At 40.9% G+C, this 24,672-nt stretch overlaps 3 protein-coding genes across 3 annotated transcripts; 2 read left to right on the forward strand and 1 right to left on the reverse strand.

Moving 5' to 3' along the window:
• Window positions 1-2,106: 2,106 nt before the first annotated feature.
• h2ax (H2A.X variant histone) lies at window positions 2,107-2,689 on the forward strand. The gene has a single exon (XM_080831953.1). The coding sequence runs from the start codon at window positions 2,164-2,166 to the stop codon at window positions 2,590-2,592; it is 429 nt and encodes a 142-aa protein (XP_080688079.1). The 5' UTR covers window positions 2,107-2,163; the 3' UTR covers window positions 2,593-2,689.
• A 741-nt stretch (window positions 2,690-3,430) lies between these two features.
• Window positions 3,431-12,263, reverse strand: hmbsa (hydroxymethylbilane synthase a). The gene is made up of 14 exons (XM_080856412.1): window positions 12,081-12,263; window positions 10,853-10,906; window positions 9,598-9,670; window positions 9,224-9,273; window positions 9,000-9,055; window positions 8,687-8,764; window positions 8,477-8,554; window positions 7,753-7,828; window positions 7,484-7,597; window positions 7,243-7,281; window positions 6,715-6,834; window positions 6,546-6,599; window positions 5,878-5,964; window positions 3,431-4,280 (listed from the first exon to the last, which is right to left on the reverse strand). The coding sequence occupies exons 1-14, from the start codon at window positions 12,111-12,113 to the stop codon at window positions 4,110-4,112; spliced, it is 1,083 nt and encodes a 360-aa protein (XP_080712538.1). The 5' UTR covers window positions 12,114-12,263; the 3' UTR covers window positions 3,431-4,109.
• Window positions 12,264-12,807: 544 nt separating this feature from the next.
• Window positions 12,808-23,142, forward strand: arcn1a (archain 1a). Its single transcript, XM_080836775.1, has 10 exons — window positions 12,808-12,943; window positions 15,699-15,962; window positions 17,310-17,489; window positions 19,277-19,482; window positions 19,688-19,852; window positions 20,768-20,933; window positions 21,988-22,135; window positions 22,415-22,523; window positions 22,688-22,892; window positions 22,998-23,142. Exons 1-10 carry the CDS (start codon window positions 12,941-12,943, stop codon window positions 23,085-23,087), a joined length of 1,536 nt encoding a protein of 511 aa, XP_080692901.1. The 5' UTR covers window positions 12,808-12,940; the 3' UTR covers window positions 23,088-23,142.
• Window positions 23,143-24,672: the final 1,530 nt, after the last annotated feature.

Below are 24,672 nucleotides of genomic sequence, written 5' to 3' on the forward strand. Positions count from 1 at the left end.
ATTGTCAGAGCAAAAGGAAGCAAGTTTTTCTTCCGGGACAACGTTGTACTTTGCCTGGCTGAGGTTTGTAAAAGACCATAAGGATTGAACCAAAGCGGACTGGAGGGTCTCCTAGTTCGTCTTCTCTGATGAGTCCAATTTTCAGCTTTGCCCAACACATGGTCGTCTGATGGTTAGACGGAGACCTGGAGAGGCCTACAAGACACAGAGTCTTGCACCTACGGTGAAATTGGACTCATTAGAGAAGACGAACTAGGAGACCCTCGAGTCAGCTTTGGTTCAATCCTTATGGTCTTTTACAAACCTCAGCCAGGCAAAGTACAACGTTGTCCCGGAAAAAAAACTTGCTTCCTTTTGCTCTGACAATGTTCCCCAACTCTGAGAAGTGTTTTTTCCAGCAGGGCAATGCTCCATGCCACACAGCCAGGCCAGTAAAGGTGTGGATGGAGTATCACCAGATCAGGACCCTGTCATGGCCAGCCCAATTTCGAGACCTGAATCCCATAAAAAAAACTCTGAAATGTGATCAAGAGGAAGATGGATGGTCACAAGCCATGAAAAGAAGCCGAGCTGCTTGAATTCTTGCGCCAGGAGTAGCATAAAGTCACCCAACGGCAATGTGAAAGACTGGTGGAGAGCATGCCAAGACACATGAAAGTTGTGATTTTAAATCAAGGTTATTCCACCAAATATTGATTTCTGAACTCTTCCAAAGTTAAAGCATTAGTATTGTGTAGTTTAAAAATGAATATGAGCTTGTTTTCTTTGCATTATTCGAGATCTGAAGACACTGCATCTTTTTTGCTATTTTGACCAATTGTCATTTTTCTGCAAATAAATGATCTAAATGACAATATTTTCATTTGAAATTTGGTAGGAATGTTGCCAGTAGGTTATAGAATAAAACAAAAATGTACATTTTACTTTAACACATACCAATATAGTAAAACCAGAGAAACTGATAATTTTGAAGTGGTCTCTTAATTTTTTCCGCGGCTGTATATCATAACATCTATATATGTCTGAAAATTGGCAGTACACACACACACACACCATCTAAAACAGTTGTTTCGATGTATCACTGAACGACTTTTCCTGACACTATCATAAGAACACGAAATGTCGTAATCACTACAAATAAGCCAGCAGTTTTAGGGCTCAGATACACATACGCGTCTTTTTTCAGGCAGAAACGCTTCAGTAACGCCTTGGCAAAGTGCGGCGGCCAAAACAGAAGCGGTGCACTTCCCTGCCTTGCGCTGGAAAGTTGAGAATAGTTCAACTTTTAAGCGCACCTAAAAAACGCTTCAAAGACGCAACGCGTGGTGGAGAAGGGCCGCACGCTTTAAACGCGCCGTACCATAGGAATCAATGCATTTGCTCGCGTCGCGTTTTTACAAAAACGCGTATGTGTATCTGAGCCCTTAGCCAGTATTCTCAATCGTATGTATAAGCTTTTGTTGTTTATAAGCTAGTTTCAAATTCTAATGCTTGGTGACACAAAATTAGTCAACCAACAACAACATAAGCCTGTCATAAAATAAGAGGGACATGTTAAGTAACAACCCTAAGTTTAATCTTTGCAGTTTGTTAACTTAAATACACATATTCGAAAAAAACTATGCATTTCCAAGTTTTCTTTTGGAGCTTGAACCATTTATCGGTTCAGACAGTGAATTCAGCTAACAGTGTCCCTGCGAGTGGATTTCCTCCATTATAAGACTGATTTTTGGGGGTTTCCACAAATCAAACCACGTAAGATACACGTTCTAACCATTCCTTCATTCATTAATTTGTTATCATGATTAGTTTGCAACTTCTGGAAAACATTGCTTCGAATTTTTGAGGGAAAGTGTTCCATTGGTTTTAAATTTAGCGCTCAAATTGATTGATCGTAGTGTAATCCAATCATTTTCGTCCTTCACCTTTATTTTGATCGGTGGTTAGTGCGCATGGGTTACGTCCCCTTCTATGTAGCCAATGAACGGTGTACTAGGTTTTAACACTTTTTACAGAGAACCAATGATTTTTCACTACCCTTGCCTTTGGAATTTTAGGCGGACCTAGAGGACCTCTATAAATACATTGCAGCAGTTCTTCCGGGTAACACAGAGACACTTCAGCTTATGACCTAAGGCCCTTAAGGTTTGATTAAGTACGACTATGTCTGGAAGAGGAAAAACCGGAGGAAAGGCTCGTGCTAAGGCCAAGACCAGAAGTTCCCGCGCCGGACTACAGTTCCCCGTCGGCCGTGTCCATCGTCTGCTAAGGAAAGGAAACTATGCTGAACGTGTTGGCGCCGGTGCTCCTGTATACCTGGCTGCTGTCCTGGAATACCTGACCGCTGAGATTCTTGAATTGGCAGGAAACGCCGCCAGGGACAACAAGAAAACCCGTATAATTCCCCGTCATTTACAGCTGGCTGTTAGGAACGACGAGGAGTTGAACAAATTGCTTGGCGGCGTGACCATCGCACAGGGCGGTGTGCTCCCCAACATCCAAGCCGTGCTGCTGCCCAAGAAGACTGGACAGGCTGCCCCAAGCGCGGGGAAGGCGGGCAAGAAGGGTGCTTCACAGTCTCAAGAGTATTAGACGGCGAGGTCTGGACTCTTGAATCCGTAAAGGCATTGTTGGTGCCGGTCATGTGTCACTGTTTCTCGTGGCTTTTGTGTTTGTCATGCTTTTATATCTAGTCTATACATTAAACAATACTTTTCTATATAAACCGTGTGTGCGTGGTTCGATTATGCTGTGTGTGTGTGTGTGTGTGTGTGTGTGTGTGGGGGGGGGGTGTATGGTGACCGAGTAAACATTGCTGCCTTTTCTGCTGCAAATGCATGCAGGTTGAAAAGTATTGGCGCCAGACAAGTTGAGGTCTCTACGTAGTATAAAGCAATGGTCATGTAAGATCTCCATCTAGTTTTCGTTTCGGGTAGCCTGACCTGAAGACTGTTAGCCTACATGCTTGTGGGGACCGGAAAGTGCAGAAGTTGCCTTTCACTTCGATCGTTTAAACTATTTACCTCTGCGTTAAAATAATAATTAAAAAAAAGCGTTGGCTCGTTAGGTAGGCCTATGCCGTACACATAGGGATAGGAGGGGGTCGGGGTGATATGAGAACTCGAGTTCGAGAACACAAAGATGTATAATCATACTTTTTAGAACGCGTAATTCAGCGTCCTGACTACTTAATGCGAGTACCACGTTGGCATATTAAAAGGCCAGGTGATGTGAAACCAAGCGTTAGTAGTAGCAGTGTGAGGAGAATAGTGAATCTAATATGATGTCCTTCCCTATATTAAGTAACTTAACTGGATTCTTCGTGTATTTTCTAATGTGAGTAGAAACTATAAGTGTGGATCCCAAGACATTCAGTAATGATGCAAGTACAATTCAAAGTGTATTTGGTTCCCAAATTCATCAAGACCAATTGTCTTTTCTTGGTGTCATTTTATTTAAAAATTTGACATAAGCACATACTATTATGGTATAAGGCTGTACATGAAAGGCACATTAACAGTAAACATGGAAAAGCAGTCCTTAAATAATGTTGACCTTACTTTCGTTATTGCCTCTCATTTACATGCACAGTATACACCCCAATTGACAATGAGTACCCCAACCATATCTTCTTAAAAGTCATAAATAAGCCCCTTAAATGCCGTAAAACAGTTTTTAACAATCTGGTTCTAAATATTTAGATAACACACAATCAACTAATCTATAAAGCAGGAGTTTGTCCCTATTCAGGATTGACAAGAAAATTATATGAATGTGTGGATTTGAATGACATCAAAAGATTAATTTGAAAAGACATTTTTTGTTACACATATTACGCATGATATGTTTGCCTGATGTCAGCTGACATTTGTCAAAGTGGTTGATTTACAAAAAACAAAAAAAAGTCAGTGTTTGGACTATACGTTAAAGCTCGGAGGACAGTGAGCAGTCAGTCATCCCCTGTACAACTACAGACGTTCTCATCTGAAAAGGTGGAAATGACACTACATATTTATTGCTGAAAACTGCAGTAAATAAGTTGTCAGTAAGTGCAGATGATACCGACACACAGCCTGGCACCGTGTCTCCAGACAGCACAGGATGAGGACTCATCGGGCATCATTGAGCTGCCGTGCAGTGTCCAAAATGTTCTTAGCTCCCTTGCTCAGCAGGAGGGTTGCCAGGTCCACCCCAAGCTTCTCAGCAGAGGCCAGGGCAGACTCAGAGATGTTGCAAGCAGTGACCCCAACATGGGCACAATCATCTGAAGACCGGACAACCTGATAAAATAAAAGCAATGTGCTTAAAATTTCAAATCTATGCTCAACAGTCCCATCTAAAACTTAAAATCACTACAACAATGACAAACAGCCTACTGGGTGCAGGAAAAAAGGGCAAAGATGAACATACAGTGGGGAAAATAAGTATTTGAACCACTTGCGATTTCACAAGTTTGGCCACTTGCAAAGAAATGTGTGATCTATAATTGTAATGGTAGGTGTATATTAACAGTGAGAAACAGAATATCAACAAAAAAATCCAGAAAAATGCATTTTATAACATTTATGACTTTATTTGCATTTGATGCAAAAAATAAGTATTTGAACCCCCAAAACTGACTGACAAAAATGACTTAGTACTTGGTGGAATAACCCTTATTGGCAAGCACAGACGTCAGACGTTTCTTGTAGTTGGTCACCAGGTTTACAAACATCTCAGGAGGGATTTTGGTCCACTCCTCTTTCCAGATCCTCTCCAAATCTTTAAGGTTGTGTTTTCAATGGGAGGGAATGTGGGAATGAGGTTCAAGCCCAATATTCCACGTTACATGGCCCCATCCATAGTCCCCTTGATGCGGTGGAGTCGTCCTGTACCCTTGGCAGAGAAACAGCCCTAAAGCATAATGTTTCCACCTCCATGCTTGATGGTGGGTATGATGTACTCTTGGGGTCATATTCAGCATTCCCCCCCCTGTCAAACACGGCAAGTCGAGTTGATGCCAAAGAGCTTGATTTTGGTATCATCTGACCACATTCTGTCTCCCAATCCTCCCTAGAATCATTCAAGTGTGCAATGGTAAACTTCAGATGGCCCTGTACATGCGCTTCCTTGAGCAGGGGGACCTTGCGAGTGCTGCAGTACATCAAAAAATTACAGCGTGGTGTGTTGCCAATGGTTTTCTTGGTGACTGTGGTCCCAGCTGCCTTGAGATCATTCACAAGCTCCCCCTGTGTAGTTCTGGGGTTATTCTGCACCTTTCGAATGATCACTGATTCCGCACGAGGGGATATCTTGCATGGAGTCCCAGACCTAGAGCGGGTGACAGTTGTTTGGTGTTGCTTCCATTTATGAATAATCGCACCAATAGTTATCAGCTCCTCACCAAGCTGCTTGCCGGTGGTTTTGTAACCCATTCCAGCCTTGTGCAGGTCTACAATCTTATCTCTGACGTCCTTGGACAGCTCTTTGGTCTTGCCCATAGTGGTGAAGTTGAAGGTGTGAAGTATGATTCTTTGGACAGGTTTCTTTTATACAGGTCACCAGTTGAGATCAGGTATACCTTGTTAGACCTAATGAGGACTAATCTGTGTGCTTTTTGGGCACATAACTGGCCATTGGGAGCCAGAATTCTTGCTGTTTGCTTGGGGGTTCAAATACTTATTTTTTGCATCAAATGCAAATAATGTCATAAATCATATAAAATGCAGTTTTCTGGATTTTTTTGTTGATATTCTGTTTCTCACTGTTAAAATACACCTACCATTAAAATTCTAGATCACACATTTCTTTGCAAGTGGCCAAACTTGCGAAGTCGGCAGGGGTTCAAATACTTATTTTCCCCACTGTATGTGCTTGTGGTAGATGTAGGTAACTCACCTCATTGTCTGGAACGATACTAGCCTGCATGGTGTCCTTCAAACTGTCTGAACCATCCAGACTGTACACTGCTCCTGTTAGGTAGAGCTGCCATAACACAGTACATGAAACAATCAGAAACGTGAATACATGCATGAATAAGTGTTGTAAGTAAGTATACTATATACAGCTGCGGAAAAAATTAAGAGACAACTTAAAAATTATCAGTTTCTCTGGTTTTACTATTTATTGGTATGAGTTCAAGTAAAGTTAACATTTTAGTTTTATTCTGTAAATTACTAACAACATTTCTACCAAATTTCAAATAAAAATATTGTCATTAAGAGCATTTATTTGCAGAAAAATTACAATTGGTCAATCAATATCTGGAAAAACCGCATCTTTTTTGTTATTTTGACCAATTGTCATTTTTCTGCAAAAAATGCTCTAAATGACAGTATTTTTATTTGAAATTCAGTAGAAATGTTGTCAGTAGTTTATAGAATGAAACAAAAGTGTTAATTGTACTCAAACACATACCAATAAATAGTAAAAAAAGAAAAACTGATACTTTTTTCAAAGTGGTCTCTTAATTTTTTCCGCGGCTGTATATATATATATATATATAGAATAAGTATTGTCTACTCAGTGAGAAGGTTATGGGACTTTATTAGGGAAAGAATGATTACCAGGGTGTCTTTCACTTCACTGTTGACGGCAACTGGCACACTACAGCCACCCTCCTGATACAAGAAAGATCAACGTCAAAAGATGGAGAAGATGTGTGGCACCTGTTTGTCTTATAAGTGGGTGGCTTTGTTAAATGTCAGGTCTGTTCATAGGTGTATTTGAACTTGCCAGTTGTCGAAGAAAAGCTCTCTCTGCAACGCAGCGAAGCACCGTGTCATGATGGTGGAGTATAGACACCATGTTTAGTATGTCTGTGTCTTTCGCACGAACCTCCACCGCCAAAGCTCCCTATGATAAGGAGGTTAGCAGGTTAGCATGATCTACATGATTTTTCTGTTGCTCACTTCACATCAAGAATAGATTTATGTTGGCCAATATGCACCAGTACAAGGAAAATAGTCTTTTGTTGTGATTAGAAACATATTTGGAAGTGCAAATTGAGTTGTTTTTCCCCTATTTATGGCACCAAATGAATCCGTTAATGTACACATTTAAATCCACTTCACACTGCATGCACTCAATACTGTGACGGTTAAAACAGCTGGTTGCACAGGTGCTTCCTTTTAACTGAAAACATTGCAAGTGTGACCCCTTCAATTTTTAAGAGCAGATAAACACACTGCTGCTTGAAAACAAGTGAGCAAAAACAACTCTACAATTTAAAAAAAAAATTGTTCAGCACTATATGTCACTTACCTGACCAACAGCATACATACAGTCACTTGGGTCGAGGATCTGTAAGGAATCAGGGCAAAGAAGACAAAAACTATTTGGGATGTTTATAATTAAATTATTCCTTAAAGGACTTTTGACTGGAAGATTTGTACTATTTGAATAGAAACTATACAAGTCAGACAAGCATGTTCACTGCAGCATTTACTTTTTTCACATGACTTCTCTAAAAAAAACATCAGGTGTGTCTGCGGCCATCACATACCTGGCTGATGCGGCTCTCCCAACCCATTCTCTTCAGTCCTGCTGCAGCTAGGATGATGGCTGCAAAGTCATCCTTCTCATCCAGCTTTTTCAGACGAGTGTTCAGGTTACCTCTCTAAGTACTATCTTAAGGAAAAAGACTACAAGGTACATAGACACAAATTGTGTTCACATATAAAGGAAGTAACTATGTTAAGTGCATAGCCACAAATTATTTATGTATAAAGCACAGACTCTTCCCCACTTAAGCTTCATCTTCAAGAAGGATACAATATTATCAAACTCCAGATGAGGAAACCTTTTCTTCAGCTGAGCAGCTCGGCGCAGTGAACTTGTACCAATGACGCTAAGGAGTCAAACAACAAGAGGTCAACACAGGATCAACATACTAATACCCAGATAATGTGCTGTAATAGGTAATACATCTAAACTGGTGAAATATGTAAACAATACACCAGATAAGAAAGAAAGAAAGACAAGAGTAAAGAAAAGAGAAAATATTCCATCTAGGCACACCCTGAGCCTCTTGGCCTTGAGTTCTGATATAATGTGTTTATTTCGTTTGATACTAACGTTTGGGCTGGGTAAGACATCAAATGCTGACATTGTCATTGTTAATGAAACAAATCACACGCTGCCCATAGAAGCATCTAGCACCCACCAGAAAACATTGACCAAACCATGCCTGTTAAGTAAAATGGCTGGTTATCTAAGAATACAGATTTGGGATTTCTCCTGTGTCAGATAGGTTCTGGTTTACAGATCACATGAAGCTCATGGACCAATCAGCTGCTAGAAAAAAATATCAGCACAACCACACCCCACCCCGGCATCCCCATGGTCTGAGCTGCACTATTTTTGGTTTGTTGCTTATCTAACTTCCTACAGAAAGTTAACCAAAAGTGCTTTCCTTTGAAAAAATATGAAAAATACATGTGTAATTAAAGAATGCCCCCCATATGGTATAAAGGTATTGATGTGCAAACCAACTTACCTTGTTTCTGGCAGCACTTCTAGTGAAAGTCCTGCATGTTTAGGGTGAAGAACCACAGCATCGAAAGGACTTTCACGCCTGAGAAAAGACAATGTGAACCAACAAAATGTGATTTTACTTCTCCAGCAGTCCACACAATATAAGCATATAGTATAAGCATATAGGTGCTTATCAAAAGATTGATGTAAAAAAAGGGGAAAAGACACTCACTCTAGTATAGCTCCAACAGTGAACCCAGGAGGCAATGTAGTAGGCAAGTCTTTCAACGAGTGTACAACAATATCGACCCTTAGGAAATAATAATGAGTGTCTTCTGGTGCCAGTCATCCAGCTTTACATTCCTCAGATTTATTTGTATACTTTGATAATGAATTCGACCACTAGAGGGACAGTACAGTACAAAATAAAATGTTTTATTAATCTCTTGCTCTACGTTCACTTTTAGTCATTTGCCAAATACTTAATACTCACTAATACTGCTATTACAAAGAGCTGGTTTTAATTTGAGGTTAAAGAAACTTACTCATTCTTTTCCAGGGCATTCTCAAGTTCTTTTGTGAAGAGACTCTTCTCGCCAATCTAAAAACACAGCCATAGCAAACTTGGGAAACTATGGGATACTAAATGCATAGAATATGTTGCTCACACACAAACATTCAAGCATCATACAATCATATTTTGTGCAGGTCATACATTTGTATGTTTGTATATGAAAACTAGATTGAATGAATGTCACTTAATTTGTACCTTTGACAAGGCAGTGTCCAGGATTTTGTCTCCAATTGTGGACATGGCAACTAGAAACAGAGAGCAGACAGCATACATTTCAGTCGGAATAAAACTCATTGAGTCCATTTCTGACATTATCTATAATCTCACTATGCCCAGATAGCCAAAGTGCTGTCTGTGCCACAGTACAATGATGAATACACTTTACTCCATCTTACAGTGTCTCTGTTGTCCCAAGAGAGAAAGGCGGAAGTATAGAATAAAGGCAATAGAATCGGAGACAGCAGGAGACAGAGAAAGAGAAACGCGAGAGCCATTGGGAGGGTGAGAGGAGGATGCATGCACGATAATAGAATGAACAGAGATGGAGTACGACAGACTGCACTTCTCACCTATCTGAAGTTCCACATCTGGATAGAGCTCCTTCAGCTTGTCTCTGACATAGTCTGTCTGGATGCGGGCCAACTGCAAAATGAATATGACCAAATATAACAACTAATCACTCATTCCTGAACACGTTGTTAAGAATGAGGTCTTTACTTCCAGTTCTGAAACATCCTATGAGAGGGCGTCTCATACAGGTTCAACTAATTGGGATCAAAGTGAATGTGTGTATCTAACAACTGCTAAATATTAAAGTATTCAGAGTGATATTGCACCGTTGACTTCTTCATAAAGTTTCAAGAGGGTACAGGTGCTATAAGACCATACATTCTCCACACCCTAACCTATGGGTTCCACATAGGGGTGGGCGATATCACGGTATTTATATCACGGTATTTGTAATTTTATATCACGGTTACGGTATATATCACGGTATATTATACGTAGGGTGACCAGATTTGAGTTGGTGAAAAAGAGGACATTTCAGCGGTGGCTAAATGTGTCCACAGACATAGGCTATACAGTATGATCATTTATTTACAGACCCTTATGAACACTAAGTTGCAGAAACAATCCTGCCTTAATAAGCTATTGGCTTAAGCAATAGTGGCCAGTATAGGCCTACTTTGTACTGAACGTTTCCATTGAATCTATAAATAGTAAGATTAAAACAAAGTGCATGTAGTGGCATTTAGTCCCGTGCTTATGTGGCTTTCAGTGGTTCTTTAATGTACTTACAGAAGATACATCAAGTGTTTTGTTCAAATGTGAACGCAATAATGATGAGAAAAACATTTTCTTATATGGCCACATATAAAAATACGAAAATTAAGAAGTTAATTTAAGAAGTTGGCATCAGCCCATTGGTGCAACTACTAATGCACAGTATATACCCTCATACCGCCCAGCCCTAGTTCCACACCCTATAACTAGTGGGTACTTCTTGGTATCTCCACTGACACATAAGGGACCTACCCTAATCAGACTAGTACACCCTGAATGTCACACCCTTCTCTATTAACGTTTCCCTCCTTAGCCTTCAACAGTTACGCTCAATAATGATAACTGGAAAAGATAACTGGACATTATGAAACTTCAAGTGGGAATATTATGGTATGTAAGATGACAAATCATTGCAATAGTGATACATTAGGAATGAAATGAACATTTGAAGTTTTACTGTAAGTGCAAAGTCCTTAAGATTGTGTGGAATGTTACAGTCAAATGTGAAAAGTAAATGAATGAGTTCTAGATTCTTCATACCTGGCTTTTTCTGGTTCCCATCCGGATAATACGAACAGACTTTCCATTTCCATCCTAAAAAAAATCAAAAGATGATTAATGACTTCCATGCATTTTACTCTTCATTTTCACAAAGATTCACATAGATAAGTTTACAAATATTGGATTACAACAAACACACTTCTATGTAAAGGCCCATCCTGTTTTCCATAGTTGCTGTTCTGTAAAGAGGTATTGCGTCTTAAGTGTAAGTTGTGAGCTGAACTTATTCCTGCTGCAGATGCTACCAGAGGTCTAAGACAAAGTCCAGAGGATGATGACTTGTCTCTCTTTCACCCTCCCTCCCAGCCCACCCCATACCCTGGACAGTACTGATAAACTGAGAATGCTAAATCATTCTTTGTCTGTTAGTGTGGTTTAGTGAGAGTGTGTGTGTGTGTGTGTGTGTGTGTGTGTGTGTGTGTGTGTGTGTGGAGAAATAGGGGTAGAAATGACGCACCATCTATTAATGAAATAACTGCATTTGATACTGCCAAAAGTAATGTGGAAATGTACCCTGTATGACTTATTTGTTTTCCTCCGTTAGAAAAAAAATCACTTATGTCACTCATCATCACATATCAAAAGCTCCATCTAACACCTCACACATGAGATAGTTATAGCAAAGAAAGCCAACCAAACGTCAAAACGTAGCATTAACTGCGAGGTCTTCTGACATGCAGTATTCGCTTTCCTGAGTAAGACTTCGCGCACCTGCCAATAATGTGTCTTCTACTGATGTTAAGAAATAGCTTGGTAAAACCAGACCCAAATTCTGTGAGCAATAGCAAGATAATTAAGATATCTTCATGAATAAAGCAAGGTCGCTCCCTTGTTTCCACCAGTTGTGTAGCGAAAATAGTCAAGTACTGATGATCTATGATTAATAATTAAAATGTCCCGTTAAAGTTCCAACCTAAGACATATCCGACATATGCAGATAAAGTACTGACCATAACATGTAGTCATACAATCGCTTTAGAATGTAGATAGAGCGAGTTAGCTAAGTAGGTAAAAAGCTACAGTCGGCTATCACATGTGTGTCTGAAACCCATTCAACTTGAGAGCCCACACTGAGTTACCAATGACTTCGCCTGTACATAAGATTGACGGATCTGTCGACCAATAGCAGTACTGGACACAGCTCCAGACTTGTCCTTCATAGTGTTACCGAAAAACACACAGGCTAGCTAACAGGCTAGCTACTTACCAAGGAACTTTGAGCTTCCCCGGGTTTTTCCATCCCTCCGGAAGCCGTCTGACGTTGCCGTAATTTAAATCGAGCACTATCATTAATAATCTGTTCTGATAAAATTCAACAATCGAACTTACTAAGAAGGTAATGAATGAGGTTGAATTGAACAACTTCGCCGGTCACTCATCCTACGCAGGGTATGTGTGACCTAGACGGCAATTTCACTTCCGCCTGTGATGCATTTCGGGGCATGTCCTTCAACAAAGTAGTGGTGTTGGTTGAGAGGTTTGCTGATTACAGCCTCACAATATTTTGTCAGAGAAGACGGGAGCTAATCTTGCAGTGTTTTCTTCTGTTTAGTCGAGGTTCATGCCATATTTGACACGTAGTATAGTAGTATATTGAAACCTATATGTTTTCCAGTTGTTTCAATTATTACACATATTCTTCCATAATTGAATAATTACAAACTTTAAAAGTTTTGATGATACGGTCACATTTGAACATCACTTGTATCATTACGCAACAGTTAAGTGATAAAGTTACCGGTATTCTAGTAAACTTTATCCCATTGGCACCTTATATTTCGCTGTCAAGAAAAAAATACAGTACATCACAATCACCAGCGTGAGTGTTTGGTGTGCTGATGCTGAAACTTCCACATGTTCAGTTTTGGAACCTGCCCTTTTACCTTGCTGACTGGCCTCTTCCGGTTGGAGACGTGGCTTAGAGGCGCTGCCATATTGAGCTGCGGATAAGCAGTCGAGGGAGAAGAACCGCAGATATTTCTCTATTTTCCAGAGACGTTGAGTAGAATTTAAAAGAGACCGAGAACATCGGACATTTTATATCGTAAACGATCACACACACAGAAAATGGTGAGCAGTCTGCTGTCTATTTATGATGAGTGTGTCACTGAAATATGTTCCGGTTTTTCAGCTGTAACGCCAACGAATTAGCTAGCTAGCTTACACTTGCTATCGATTGGTTGTAAGCTATTTTATACCACTAGCTGCCTACATTTCTCAGCAAAACAGTGACATGACATTTATGTTAAGTACAGCTGAGTTTGCATGCAAACGTTACGTCCTTGATGCGTTTTGTCGTCCTGTTTTGAGCTGTGCTAGAGGCACATAACAGGTTTTCGTATGTTCAGCTAACGTCAGCTGTCCATTCAGTGGTGATGATAGTTTGTCACGTATGCTCTAACAAACCCGCAATCGTAGGCCTTAGCTACAAAGCTAACTATTGGGTTTTAGCCGTAGACAACTTCATATCTACCAGAGAAAGCGATGTTGCCATAAGAAATACCCCGAAAGTCGCTATAGTTTTCTTTTGACAAACTGTATAGTGAATAATCTTACAGTGAATAATCTCTTGTTAGGTAGCTAGCAAAGATGGCTAAAACAACTAGCCAGGCTATCTAGCTAGCTTTAAAAGTAGCTACCAGCAAGTTACATTTGCCCACATCTCACAAAAAATGGTCTGTAGTCACACTTAAAAACATTATTAGATATAGCAGAGAAATAAATTCCCTTATAAAGATTGCATGACATGCATTTCTCAAGGAGTAGCAATGTGGGGAAGAACCTAAACTAAATCGCACTAGAGATCTGTTGTAACTTAGTACTATAGACTTTCATCGAACGGGTTACGAAGGACAAATTTCATTTTTAAGAGCGCTATTTGCTTTATCTTTTAAAAGAACCATATTGGTCTTTGGATGTCCCATCCGTGCACACTGACACAGTGTAATTTCGTAAACTAAGAAGGTGTTCTATTTCTTGCCATTAATCGTGATCAAGTATCAACCTGGATTGTAATTTCATTGTATTCCATGTTATGTTTTCTTATGGAGTACATTGTGGCCTTTCAGCCAAACACGCCACCACCATAATTAAAAATGTAGTTGGGGTTTCAGGTTAACGCATTTGTAGAATTCATGTTTTTGACACTACTGGTGGAGGTGATGGGAACTTCCCAAGCTATGGTTGTCCACCAGTTTTCAACTTCATAGTTCAGTGAAACTGCCATAACATCTACACTAATAAACCATCTGATGTGTGAGGCCTACTAGTTGACCTTCGCTAAAGAGGAATAAGAGAGAAAACCTGAATGGTTTTGTTGCTTGAAAATGCATTGGCAAATCGACACTTAAGAGCCTACAGGCTTAAAGCCAACCTCTTGCCGAGAACTGGTTTTGACACTGGGGATGCAGGTTGGAAGCATGTCATTAATTTGCAGATGGTTCTCTCCTGCCTTCAAGAGAAGAAATTAAGATATTGAGATACCACAGTTTTATCATCTGACCGACATGCAGTGATATCGTGTTTATGGCGAATCCCAGTTTATGACCTATTCAGGAAAACACTGACTGATGCCCATCCCGGAGCATTTTTCTGCTGTGACAAAGAAAGAATATAACATGGAGATATATATATATAAACCGTTTCAATTCAGCACAAATATAACATTATGTGGCAGTACAGTTTGGCCTGTTGGCCATTGAAAGGGAAGCTTAACATGATGCTGAGAAGCGCAAAAGTGGTATTTTCGAATGCACCTTTAACATTGAAACATTGAAGACAGTTGGTAAACAAACCAAATATGCTAGGCAAGCATCTGTGCTAATTGACACTTTATCTTGGTTGACCTACGCTGTGTTACTGTTACTTAAGTGGTTAAAATATTAAACATAAGGCTATGGAAGACTATTTGGCTATTTAATAAAGATCCATGAAGCTGCCATTAAAATGATCAGAGCTATTCCACACCATAGCTTCCTTTAAAGTAGCTTTTAGATGTTTTAAACAGTGAGGGTCAGTTCACTTCTGCTAGAAAGTATTCTGAATAAATGAGTGTGTGTTATTGAAAATGACATACAGCTGTCATCTTGTGATGGGCCACACTGAAAGTGAGACATTTGCTGTGTTCACATGGATGTGATTACATTTGTTTTGAAGGTTGTTAGTTTTCCAATACATGTGATTTTGGCGTAGTCAATCTGGAGACATTTTTTAATGTCAAGTTCACTGTAGTATCAGAATGGCAAATGGGCTGTGAATAAAATGGTACCGGGGATTAGGGGTGTCACGTTAATTTCATTTTATGCTACTCTCATAATATAAGCCCAGTCCACACGTAGTATTATAATGCTTACACCTCATGAATAAGAGATATTTATTGGCATTGAGGGAGGCAGTTGTAAAATGACTTCAGTAGAAACAGAAAGGCATGGTTCAAATTGATGGCCTATAGTCTGACTTGTATCACATTGTGTATTAAGTTGAGGCTTGATGCTCTTCACTTCACCCCAGCTTAGCATCTGAGGTTACACTTGCTAGAGACATTGAATGCAGGCTTTATTTTGAGCCTTTTATTGTTTGAAATGATTGGGTCGTCTGCTGTCTCTTGATTACATTTCTTTGTTGCTGTGTTGAGGTTTCTGCAAACCCATACATTTAGCCTACCATGTGGAAATTGCATTGTGTCTTATGGATTGTTTTTCACCATCATAGAAGTCAACATTTTTGTCAAATGGCAACAGTAATAACTGCTGAGAGATGACTCCCTTCGTCCTTGTTGACGCTGGTGTTTGGGTTTTTCATTTTTATGCTTTCTCTCGTCTCTTAGGTGCTGTTGGCAGCGGCGGTTTGCACCAAGGCTGGCAAGGCCATCGTGTCGCGTCAGTTTGTGGAGATGACGCGGACCCGGGTGGAGGGGCTGCTTGCCGCCTTCCCCAAGCTGATGAACACGGGCAAGCAGCACACGTTTGTGGAGACGGAGAGCGTGCGCTACGTCTACCAGCCCCTGGAGAAGCTCTACATGGTGCTCATCACCACCAAAAACAGCAACATCCTGGAGGACCTGGAAACGCTGCGTCTCTTCTCGCGTGTGGTAAGAGCGGGAATCAGTGATTTGCCCACCAATGTGTCTTCAAACTTAAACTTGAATTGTAAGCACATGTCCTTACCAATTGTAGCAGAGAACTAGGTGATGTGGAGGGAGAACCATATTCACTGCTCACTGTGAGTCTGACCATCCACTGCAAGGCTTAGAGGAGCACATGTGAAAGCTTTTTGAACGTTTGAACACCACATTCAGCACTTGTTTAGGTGTTGATTAGATGAGAGATTGCTGTTTGAGTGTGTTGTTTTTTTGTCTTTTGAAGGCAGTAATGGTTTTTATTCAGCCTTTTGACACAATGATGCTCAACGACTGTAGAGCAAATTACTACAAACGACTCTTTGGTTTACATCAGACATATTGGCACGTGTTGAAAACTCCCATGTAAACATATTGTTAACCATGACCTTTGACCTTTTAGGCCCTTCACATGTTTTTCACAGTATCTCTGATATGCTATCACAGACATTTATGAGCGTATCCTATTAATTGCAGTGTTTTTGGCACATACATATTCATAGTGCAATAGCCCAAACAGCTAGTGCTAATAAAAGCTTACACCAAGCCTTGCAGAAAATTGACATTTCCATTCCACCCTAGCCTTAGTCTAATTAAGCAGTGGGGTTTGACCCAGAGCAGCCCCGGTGCAGCCTTTGAATGAAGTATTGCCCTAGTTCCACGTCCCTCCTGCAATACTGCAGATGTAAAATGTAATTAAAGGGTTGCCATAAAGTTTCATTTTACATTGTTTGTATTGTAATGAAGATGGTCTTTGGGTAATTAAATGGTCAAAATGTAATATTAGCTATAATGGTGATCTTGAAGTCGAAAATGAATTAGCTTGCATTGCAGTGTATAGTGTCATTGGAGATTAAACATATTTGCTGATGATGGAGAATTAAGGTATATTCACTGAAGAATCCAATCTGGCAACATTTCAAATGTTTCTTTCAAAATCCCTTTTTGGATTTACACACTTTGCATTATTTGTTGTCATTATAATGAAAACATGGATCAAATGACTATAATAATGAATATAATGAGAAGGGAGACCAAAACTAGACCTTGTGACCCTTGACATCCTGCTTAATCCATGCCTTTCCACACAATACTTTAAAGAACTGTTACCTTCCTTCATAACATGGGACATTAGACATAAATCAGGTGTCTATGTTGATCAGGTGTGTATTATGTCAAATTTGTTTATAGGAATTGTTGCCTTTTGCAAAAAAAAATATAAGAAACTTTCAAGATTGGATAAACACAGATAATATCCGTCCCACAATTTTGCTCATGTCGCCTCAATTTGTCTTTCTGTTCCTCCTCCTCTGCTTGCAGATTCCTGAGTACTGTCGTGTGCTTGAGGAGAGCGAGATCTCGGAGCACTGTTTCGACCTCATCTTTGCCTTCGATGAGATCGTGGCGCTGGGCTACCGGGAGAGCGTCAACCTGGCACAGATCCGCACCTTCACCGAGATGGACTCACATGAGGAGAAGGTGTTCCGTGCTGTCCGAGAGGTGAGGAGTTTAGGAGGTTTTTTTTTTTTAACCAACGAAAAGTGCTAGGTCAAGTAGAACATGTTCAGTTTCATCATGTAATAGATCTACTCGTGATTCAGCAACTTACAAACTTTGATATCTTTGGATGTGGCGGAAGCACTTGGAACTGGGCTAGACAATATGACCTAAAAGTATATTCTCTTGATTAACCTCAGTTGCTATAAATCCAGTGAATTCTCATGGGACAAGAAGTCTCTGGCGAATAGCATGATGTTTAAAGACACCAATACTCAAATTGATTATGAACCTTTAATGTAGGAATCTCAAGTTTGGATTTGTTTCATCATTTGACATTCAAAAAACACAACCTGGCCTACTCTATTGCAATTCCTGAAATTGGTCAGTAAGAGAAGTAGAAGAATAGAAATTACTGTGAATCTACATTTTCAATGGCCCAGCCCCACTAGAGGATGGGGGTGCATTCAGAGCCAGGTGCTCTCAGAGCTGTTACCTCCCTCTGTACACGTAGCATCTCTTTGGGATGGTGGAACAGGAGATGGGTGTTGGCTGAGTACTTGTATTGCAGGGTTTTTTCTTTTGTTTAGTTTTAAACTAAACATTTGGTAAAGGCTGTAAACACACTGTCAAAAGCATTGCTGTTGACGCCATTCCTATTTAGTGTTCCAAATTACAATTATAAATTTGCAATTTGGCCTGTGTTGTCTACTGAATGTGTCTGCCCAACACTGGCAAGCACAGTTTGAAACTCCTACTGAAATCTGTCCACGGTGGGACTGATGGGCGCAGCAGACTAGATGAGATCATTCACGAGAGAGAGAGTGGAGAGACTCCAATGATATCTTTTCAATTAAGTCATTAATGGGTCCACTCAGCTACAAGAGCAGAGCACGTTACCAGGACATTTGCAGTGCTTTTGCAAATGATGTCCTCATTGAATGTAGTTGATGACTAAATTCATGAAAGAGATGTTATTGATTTGTGGCATACAATACAGCACACAGACGTTTCTATTCACCAGAACAGCTCTTAGCTGGAAGCATTGATTTCAGGAGCCAGCTTCACCCCTTCAGCTACTATAGGCTCCAGACAGCTTTCGTGGTTCTGTTCTCTCTGGATGACTGAATCTGCTGTATTAGGCTGTTGGTGATGAGACATGATCATGGAGCAAGGGTGTGCGCTGAAACCTGCTCAGATGTAAGCTAGTTTGGTGGAAGGTCTATGGAAGCACACTATGGCCAGGAAGTAGATCTCTGCCCTCTTCCTTCCCAAGAAGTAGGTGCCATCATGATAAGAAACAGTGTTTGCAATATACTGCGTGTTGCAAGATCACTAATATACCAAGAATGTATCTCTCTGTCCCAGTTTTGTCTATCTGCTTCCTCTGACTTTGGGGTTGTTTGAGGCTGTGTAGAATGTATAAGTAATGTGAAAATTTAAATAGTTATAAATGCTCTTTAATTTGAGGACTTGGCTTTTATCTGCTAATATCAGACTTGAATTTGAATCCGGACAGAACTTAGTTGTTTTGGTTCTTCAACACAAGTAGCGTGCAAGGAATAGGGCCCTGCCGGCAGTGTTTTAGGCCACATCCTGTCTGAGAGGCCTACACTGGTGAAATATATCAGGGACCTGTCCTAAAGATAAACAAGACTGTCTAGACAAGGGCCAAATTGTCTTAGTTTTCACTGTCAGCATAGCTAGACATTAACTAATAACAAGAACCAGGAGCATTTCCTTATGTCTAACTGTCCCCTCTTCTGTTGTCTCCCGCCATCTCCATTTAGACTCAAGAACGGGAGGCCAAAGCAGAGATGCGCAGGAAGGCCAAGGAGCTGCAGCAGGCCAGGCGGGACGCAGAACGCGCCGGAAAGAAAACGCCGGGCTTTGGTGGCTTCGGCAGCTCTGGCATAAGCAGTGGGAACTCTTCCTCAGTCATCCAGGACACCCTCATCGAGCCAGAGAAGCCCAAGCCAGCCCCTGCCCCAGTCAGGTACACCTTTGCCTTTTCTCTCTGGCTCTACATAAGCTGATACACATTGAAACCTGACATTCTTTGCCTTGCTCTGCCCCACAACTCTTCATTGCCAATATTGTGTTTTTTGGGAGATGTATAGCTATGGCTGTGAGCACCAGTTGTGTTCGTGTGTGTGTGTGTGTGTGTGTGTGTGTGTGTGTGTGTGTGTGTGGTTCCTCAGGCCCAGTGGTCCCAGTAAGGCCCTGAAGTTGGGCGCCAGAGGAAAGGAGGTGGACGACTTTGTGGACAAACTCAAATCAGAGGGAGAGAACATTATTCTCCCCAGCACAGGGAAAAGATCCTCAGAGGTGTCCAAAGCCCTGCCTCCTCCCATCAACACAGAGAGGTAGGTAGACTCCACACCCTAGACTGAGATTTGGCCCTACCTGACAGCAGGATGGCTGAAAGAGGGAATGTTCCCTACAAGGAAGATGACATTTTTGCGGGCGGTTTCCTTTAACCATGGGTGTCATCATTAGCGCTCTCTTGTATTGTCTTTGATGTCCCTGTTTTTCCCAGTTCTCACCTTGTCTTTGTCTGAAACACCTGACAAAAAAAAACGTTTTAAATGTCTAATTTGTGGTATATATAACAATATAATAATAATATAGTGGTAGGCAACAAATATGATGAGTTTAATTAGGCCTCCATTGTTACGATAGCTGTAGATAACTACAGGAAGAGGAAGAGAGTCAGTCATATTTAGTTCACTGTTGAAGAAACCCGCCTGGAGATCTTATCTTGGATGCAGCATCCATCTGGATGCAATACATGTAAATAAAGCCAGTTTTTGATTTGATGTTACTTACAAGAAGACAGGAGTGCTATCTGATTCTGATATATACTGCTATTGCTATATTGCGCCTCACAGAGGTCAAGAGGAAAGGGACATCCTGTAAATCATTTGTGTATTTCTGAGGATCCCAGGCCCGGTAATGTATTTTGCAGTCGGGGTGAAATACTCTTTAATAATGACCGAACCTTAATGCCTTTTTCCGATAAAAAGTGAGACCTTTAGTTTGAAATAATCTAGGTGTCCATGGATGTGGCACAAAATAGTTTCCCCAAAGGCCGGGGACCACCAAGCCTCTGTTTGGTTGGTTCTTTCTCACAGTGGTTCTCTCTCTCTCTCTCTCTCTCTCTCTCTCTCCATCCCCTCTCTCCTTTCTATTTATCTCTCTCTCTGCCTGCTCCCTCTCCTCTCTGTCTCTCACTCGAGCTCTCGTTCTCTCTCTCTCTCTCTCTCTCTCTCTCTCTCCAGTGTTCATCTGAGAGTGGAGGAGAAGATCACCCTAACGTGTGGACGTGACGGAGGCCTCCAGAACATGGAGATCCTGGGCATGGTCACGCTGAGGGTGACCGATGACAAAGGTGGCCGCATCAGGATAGTACTGAACAACAACGACAAGAAAGGCGTGCAGCTGCAGGTAACAGTCAGGAAAATGTATTGGGTATATAAACTTGTCACATATCGTATTTTCCGCTCTATAGGGCGCACTGGATTAAAAGGCGCACTGTCAATGAATGGTCTATTTTCGATCTTTTTTTATATATAAAGCGGAACAAAACAGTTAGTCAGTCAAACTTTATTAAGCGTGTTCATAATAACTCTCAACATTGTTCAAACGTTAATGAGCGTATTCACAATAACTCCCAACCTTGTTCAGTTGTAACACATAAAAAAAACAGTCTGATACCGCTAAATCAAATGATAGCCTATTCAAAATAACTCTCAAAATGTTGCTGAGTATTGTAGGTCTTAACTGAAAATCTGCTAACGCTTAGACCACAAATCCATTGAAACACATAGTAGCTAGCTAGCCTGGCTGCTAATAGGTATTACGTTAGCATGCTAGTATGCTCTCAAACGCCCCCCTCATTGAGTTTGCCTCCAGTCTCTTTGCTCTTTCAATGCCGTTTTATGTAAGGTCAGCCATTCTAAATAGGTTCTACACATACGTGAAATACATTCCCTATTTAATGGATAGAGAGCAACGCTCCCAGCATTACTCCATAGCAAATTCCTCTAGTTGTCATTTCAAGCTTGCTGGAGAAGGCACTTCCATCACCTATCCACCAGCTAAGAGAGCAACAGTGGTCGAAAGCAATGTACTGTTCGAGTGTTTATATAAAGTACGGTAGGCGTAATGCTGCAAGCGGTGCGGCTTTGTAGTGGCAAAGTCGTACTAAGACATTTTGACAGAGCACCGTGTACCACACAAAATTGCTTCAAGGTCAGTAAACACAACCAGAATTAATCCATATATAAGGTGCTCCGGATTATAAGGCGCACTGTCGTTTTTTGAGAAAATTAAATGCTTTTAAGTGCGCCTTATAGTCCGGAAAATACGGTATTTGTTCTCACCGGTATGGAAAAGGCGGGCTAGTACAGACAGCCTATTATTGAAAAAATAAATATGCAAAAATAAAGTCACAAATAGTTTGGGATCAACACAATCCTAAACCCTCCTCCTTTTCCAGACTCATCCCAACGTGGATAAAAAACTCTTCACATCAGAGGCCATCATTGGTCTGAAGAATCCAGACAAGTCCTTCCCCCTGAACAGTGACGTCGGCGTGCTGAAATGGAGGCTTCAAACCACAGACGAGGCTCTTATACCACTTACAAGTACGTAAAAAAAGAAGCACATGTCCCTTATGTTTGTGCTCAAGTGCATCTGTTCATTCAACTTTTCTTTCATGTTTTCATCATTGCTGGTTTGTCTGTGTAAAAGTTTAGCGAACATGTTTGTTGGAATTGTAAGGAATTTAATTGTTACAGTTAGTTGTTAAAGAAATATTGCAAAGCTGTAAACAAATATGGCACTTGAATTATGATGAATGCATGGAGGATACCCGTAAATCTAAATCACCTTAATTAATTTAAATGTCCATGTTGTGTCCCCAGTAAACTGCTGGCCTTCAGAAAGTGGCACTGGGTGTGATGTCAACATCGAGTACGAGCTGCAGGACGACGCGCTGGAGCTCACCGATGTGATCATCACCATCCCCATACCGTGAGTTCTGTGGACAGTCACTTTTACATAAACTCAGCAGATCCCTACTCACTCAGAATACAACCAGATAGATTATAGAAGGATACACACACGTTCTTTGCATGTAGTTTTTCCTTTTTTAGATCTGGAGTTGTACATACTGTAAATGAAAATGTTTTTTGTAGGTCTGGAGTGGGTGCACCTGTGATCGGAGACCTTGATGGGGAGTATCGGCACGACAGCCGAAGGAACATTCTGGAGTGGTGTCTCCCTGTGGTGGACATGAAGAACAAGTCGGGCAGCCTTGAGTTCAGTATAGCAGGCCAGCCAAACGACTTCTTCCCCGTCAGCGTTTCATTCGTTTCTAAGACTAACTATTGTGACATTCAGGTAAGAGTGAAGCCTGCAATTTTTCACTCTTTGTATATATTTTTTATATGATGTAATGCCAGAATCGGTGGCTAAAAGTAAAATAATTTGCCCGTCTCTTGCCAGGTCACCAAAGTGAATCACGTGGACGGAGACACCCCAGTGAGGTTCTCCTCAGAAACCTCTTTTGTCGTCGACAAATACGAGATACTGTAAAGGAACGTCTGTAAAGAAAACAACAACCACCATCAGAGAGAAGAAAAAAAAACAAGATCATTGGATATGGAAATGTATAAAAAGAAAAACAAAGCAGAGAGCTACAAATCAGAAAAGGTTCATACTGACCTGTTCCTTCAACAGCAGTCTATTAACAGGACACCCTTTTCAAAAACAAAGCCCTTTTCACCTTGGTTTGCGACAATTGCTGTATTTGTACCTTTATAAGAGAGTGACAACACAATTCTCCAAAGGGATCTTTAAGTGTATAAAAGACTGGCAGGGCTGTGCGGTGGGACGGGTGGGGATGGGAAAGGAGGATGTTGAAGCGGTCACAGGTTCCGCTGAGGAGGGCCAAGAGGAGGTGGGAGGGGTCACCATACACCTGACTCTTCTCAAACTCATGGCTCGGGTGAGGGTTGGGGGGGGGGAGCGGCGCATTGAAAGAGTGTGTGCGTTTTTTGCCTGTAATGTGTTCAGCTTTTAGTATGCACATACATACATACATACATACATACATACATACATACATACATACATACATACATACATACATACATACATACATACATACATACATACATATAAAAACACACACACACACACACATGCACAAGCTGGTCTTCAAACCTGAAGTGACGACAATGTCTCTTAAAACACTAGATAATAATAATAACTGGTACTCAGGCCAGGAAGTACTTTATTTTTTCCCCAAGAGTGGAGTTTTGACTGAAACTTGGAAGGACCATGCTATGTCCGAGATGGAACTCAGCTGATTTCTCTCCACTTGTCTTGTCTTGTCTTGTCTTCTCTTGTCTTCTCTCTGTCATGTTACTGCCTTTTTGTTTTGAGTTCTGTAATCATTCAAGAAAAGTGTATTTCTTCTCTTTTCAACCTCAGTTCTTGGCATTGCTATGTTCGCTGTCATCAGAAACAGACACGGATGACTCTGTCATTGGTCAGATTCTACTTGCGTCAGCTTTGGACATCGGACAGTTTTTTTCTTTCTCATAGACATAAATACAGGCACGTGGACGATGCTTGCGGTGCATTATAGCCAGAGTATCATTTTGAGTGTTTGAGTGAACACTGATGCAGAACCACGGACTGAGTTGTTTTTGGCTGTTCATCTGCCTATATCTCTGACCAGCCCGGAATTGATGCCACAGAGACCTAGCCAGCAGGGCCAAGTTGTATGTTGTGGAATCGCCTAGCCGACTGTAGACAGTCCAATCCACATGACCCCCTCCACCGCCGCGTCACCTGCTGACGCATCAAGTGAGCAACAACCCTTTGAAACAAGCTTTTAGCGACTGAGATCTCTGCAGGCTCCTGTGACTCCTCCCACCTTCTCCCCCATTGGTTATCTGAATGCACCCCACAAAAAAAAAAAGAATTCATGTTGAATGCCAGCTCTACCCATGTCTCTCTGTTTAAAAATGACCAATGTTATTATTATTATTTTATTTTTTTTGTTCTCTTTTTGCCTTGATTCTCGAAATAGTGTGAAAGAGGGAGTAGGTATACATGTTTGTTTATTTTTCTCTGTCTGTTTGTATCATCAGAGTTTTGTCTGAATCACATT

Source organism: Sprattus sprattus (assembly GCF_963457725.1).
Source record: "Sprattus sprattus genome assembly, chromosome: 1".
Classification (NCBI taxonomy): Eukaryota; Metazoa; Chordata; class Actinopteri; order Clupeiformes; family Clupeidae; genus Sprattus; species Sprattus sprattus.

What these genes read in the sequence shown, in the direction of transcription:
- arcn1a (XM_080836775.1), top strand. An exon ending in CCAGCCCCTGCCCCAGTCAG is followed by an intron (nt 19,483 to 19,687) that starts GTACACCTTTGC and finishes GTGGTTCCTCAG; the next exon opens with GCCCAGTGGTCCCAGTAAGG. An exon ending in ATCATCACCATCCCCATACC is followed by an intron (nt 22,524 to 22,687) that starts GTGAGTTCTGTG and finishes TGTTTTTTGTAG; the next exon opens with GTCTGGAGTGGGTGCACCTG.
- h2ax (XM_080831953.1), top strand. Translation starts at nt 2,164, where the DNA reads ATGTCTGGAAGAGGAAAAACCGGAGGAAAGGCTCGTGCTAAGGCCAAG.
- hmbsa (XM_080856412.1), bottom strand. Translation starts at nt 12,113, where the DNA reads ATGGAAAAACCCGGGGAAGCTCAAAGTTCCTTG. An exon ending in ACTGTTGGAGCTATACTAGA is followed by an intron (nt 8,555 to 8,686) that starts GTGAGTGTCTTT and finishes GTCTTTTCTCAG; the next exon opens with GCGTGAAAGTCCTTTCGATG. An exon ending in ATCTGGAGTTTGATAATATT is followed by an intron (nt 7,598 to 7,752) that starts GTATCCTTCTTG and finishes GATAGTACTTAG; the next exon opens with AGAGGTAACCTGAACACTCG.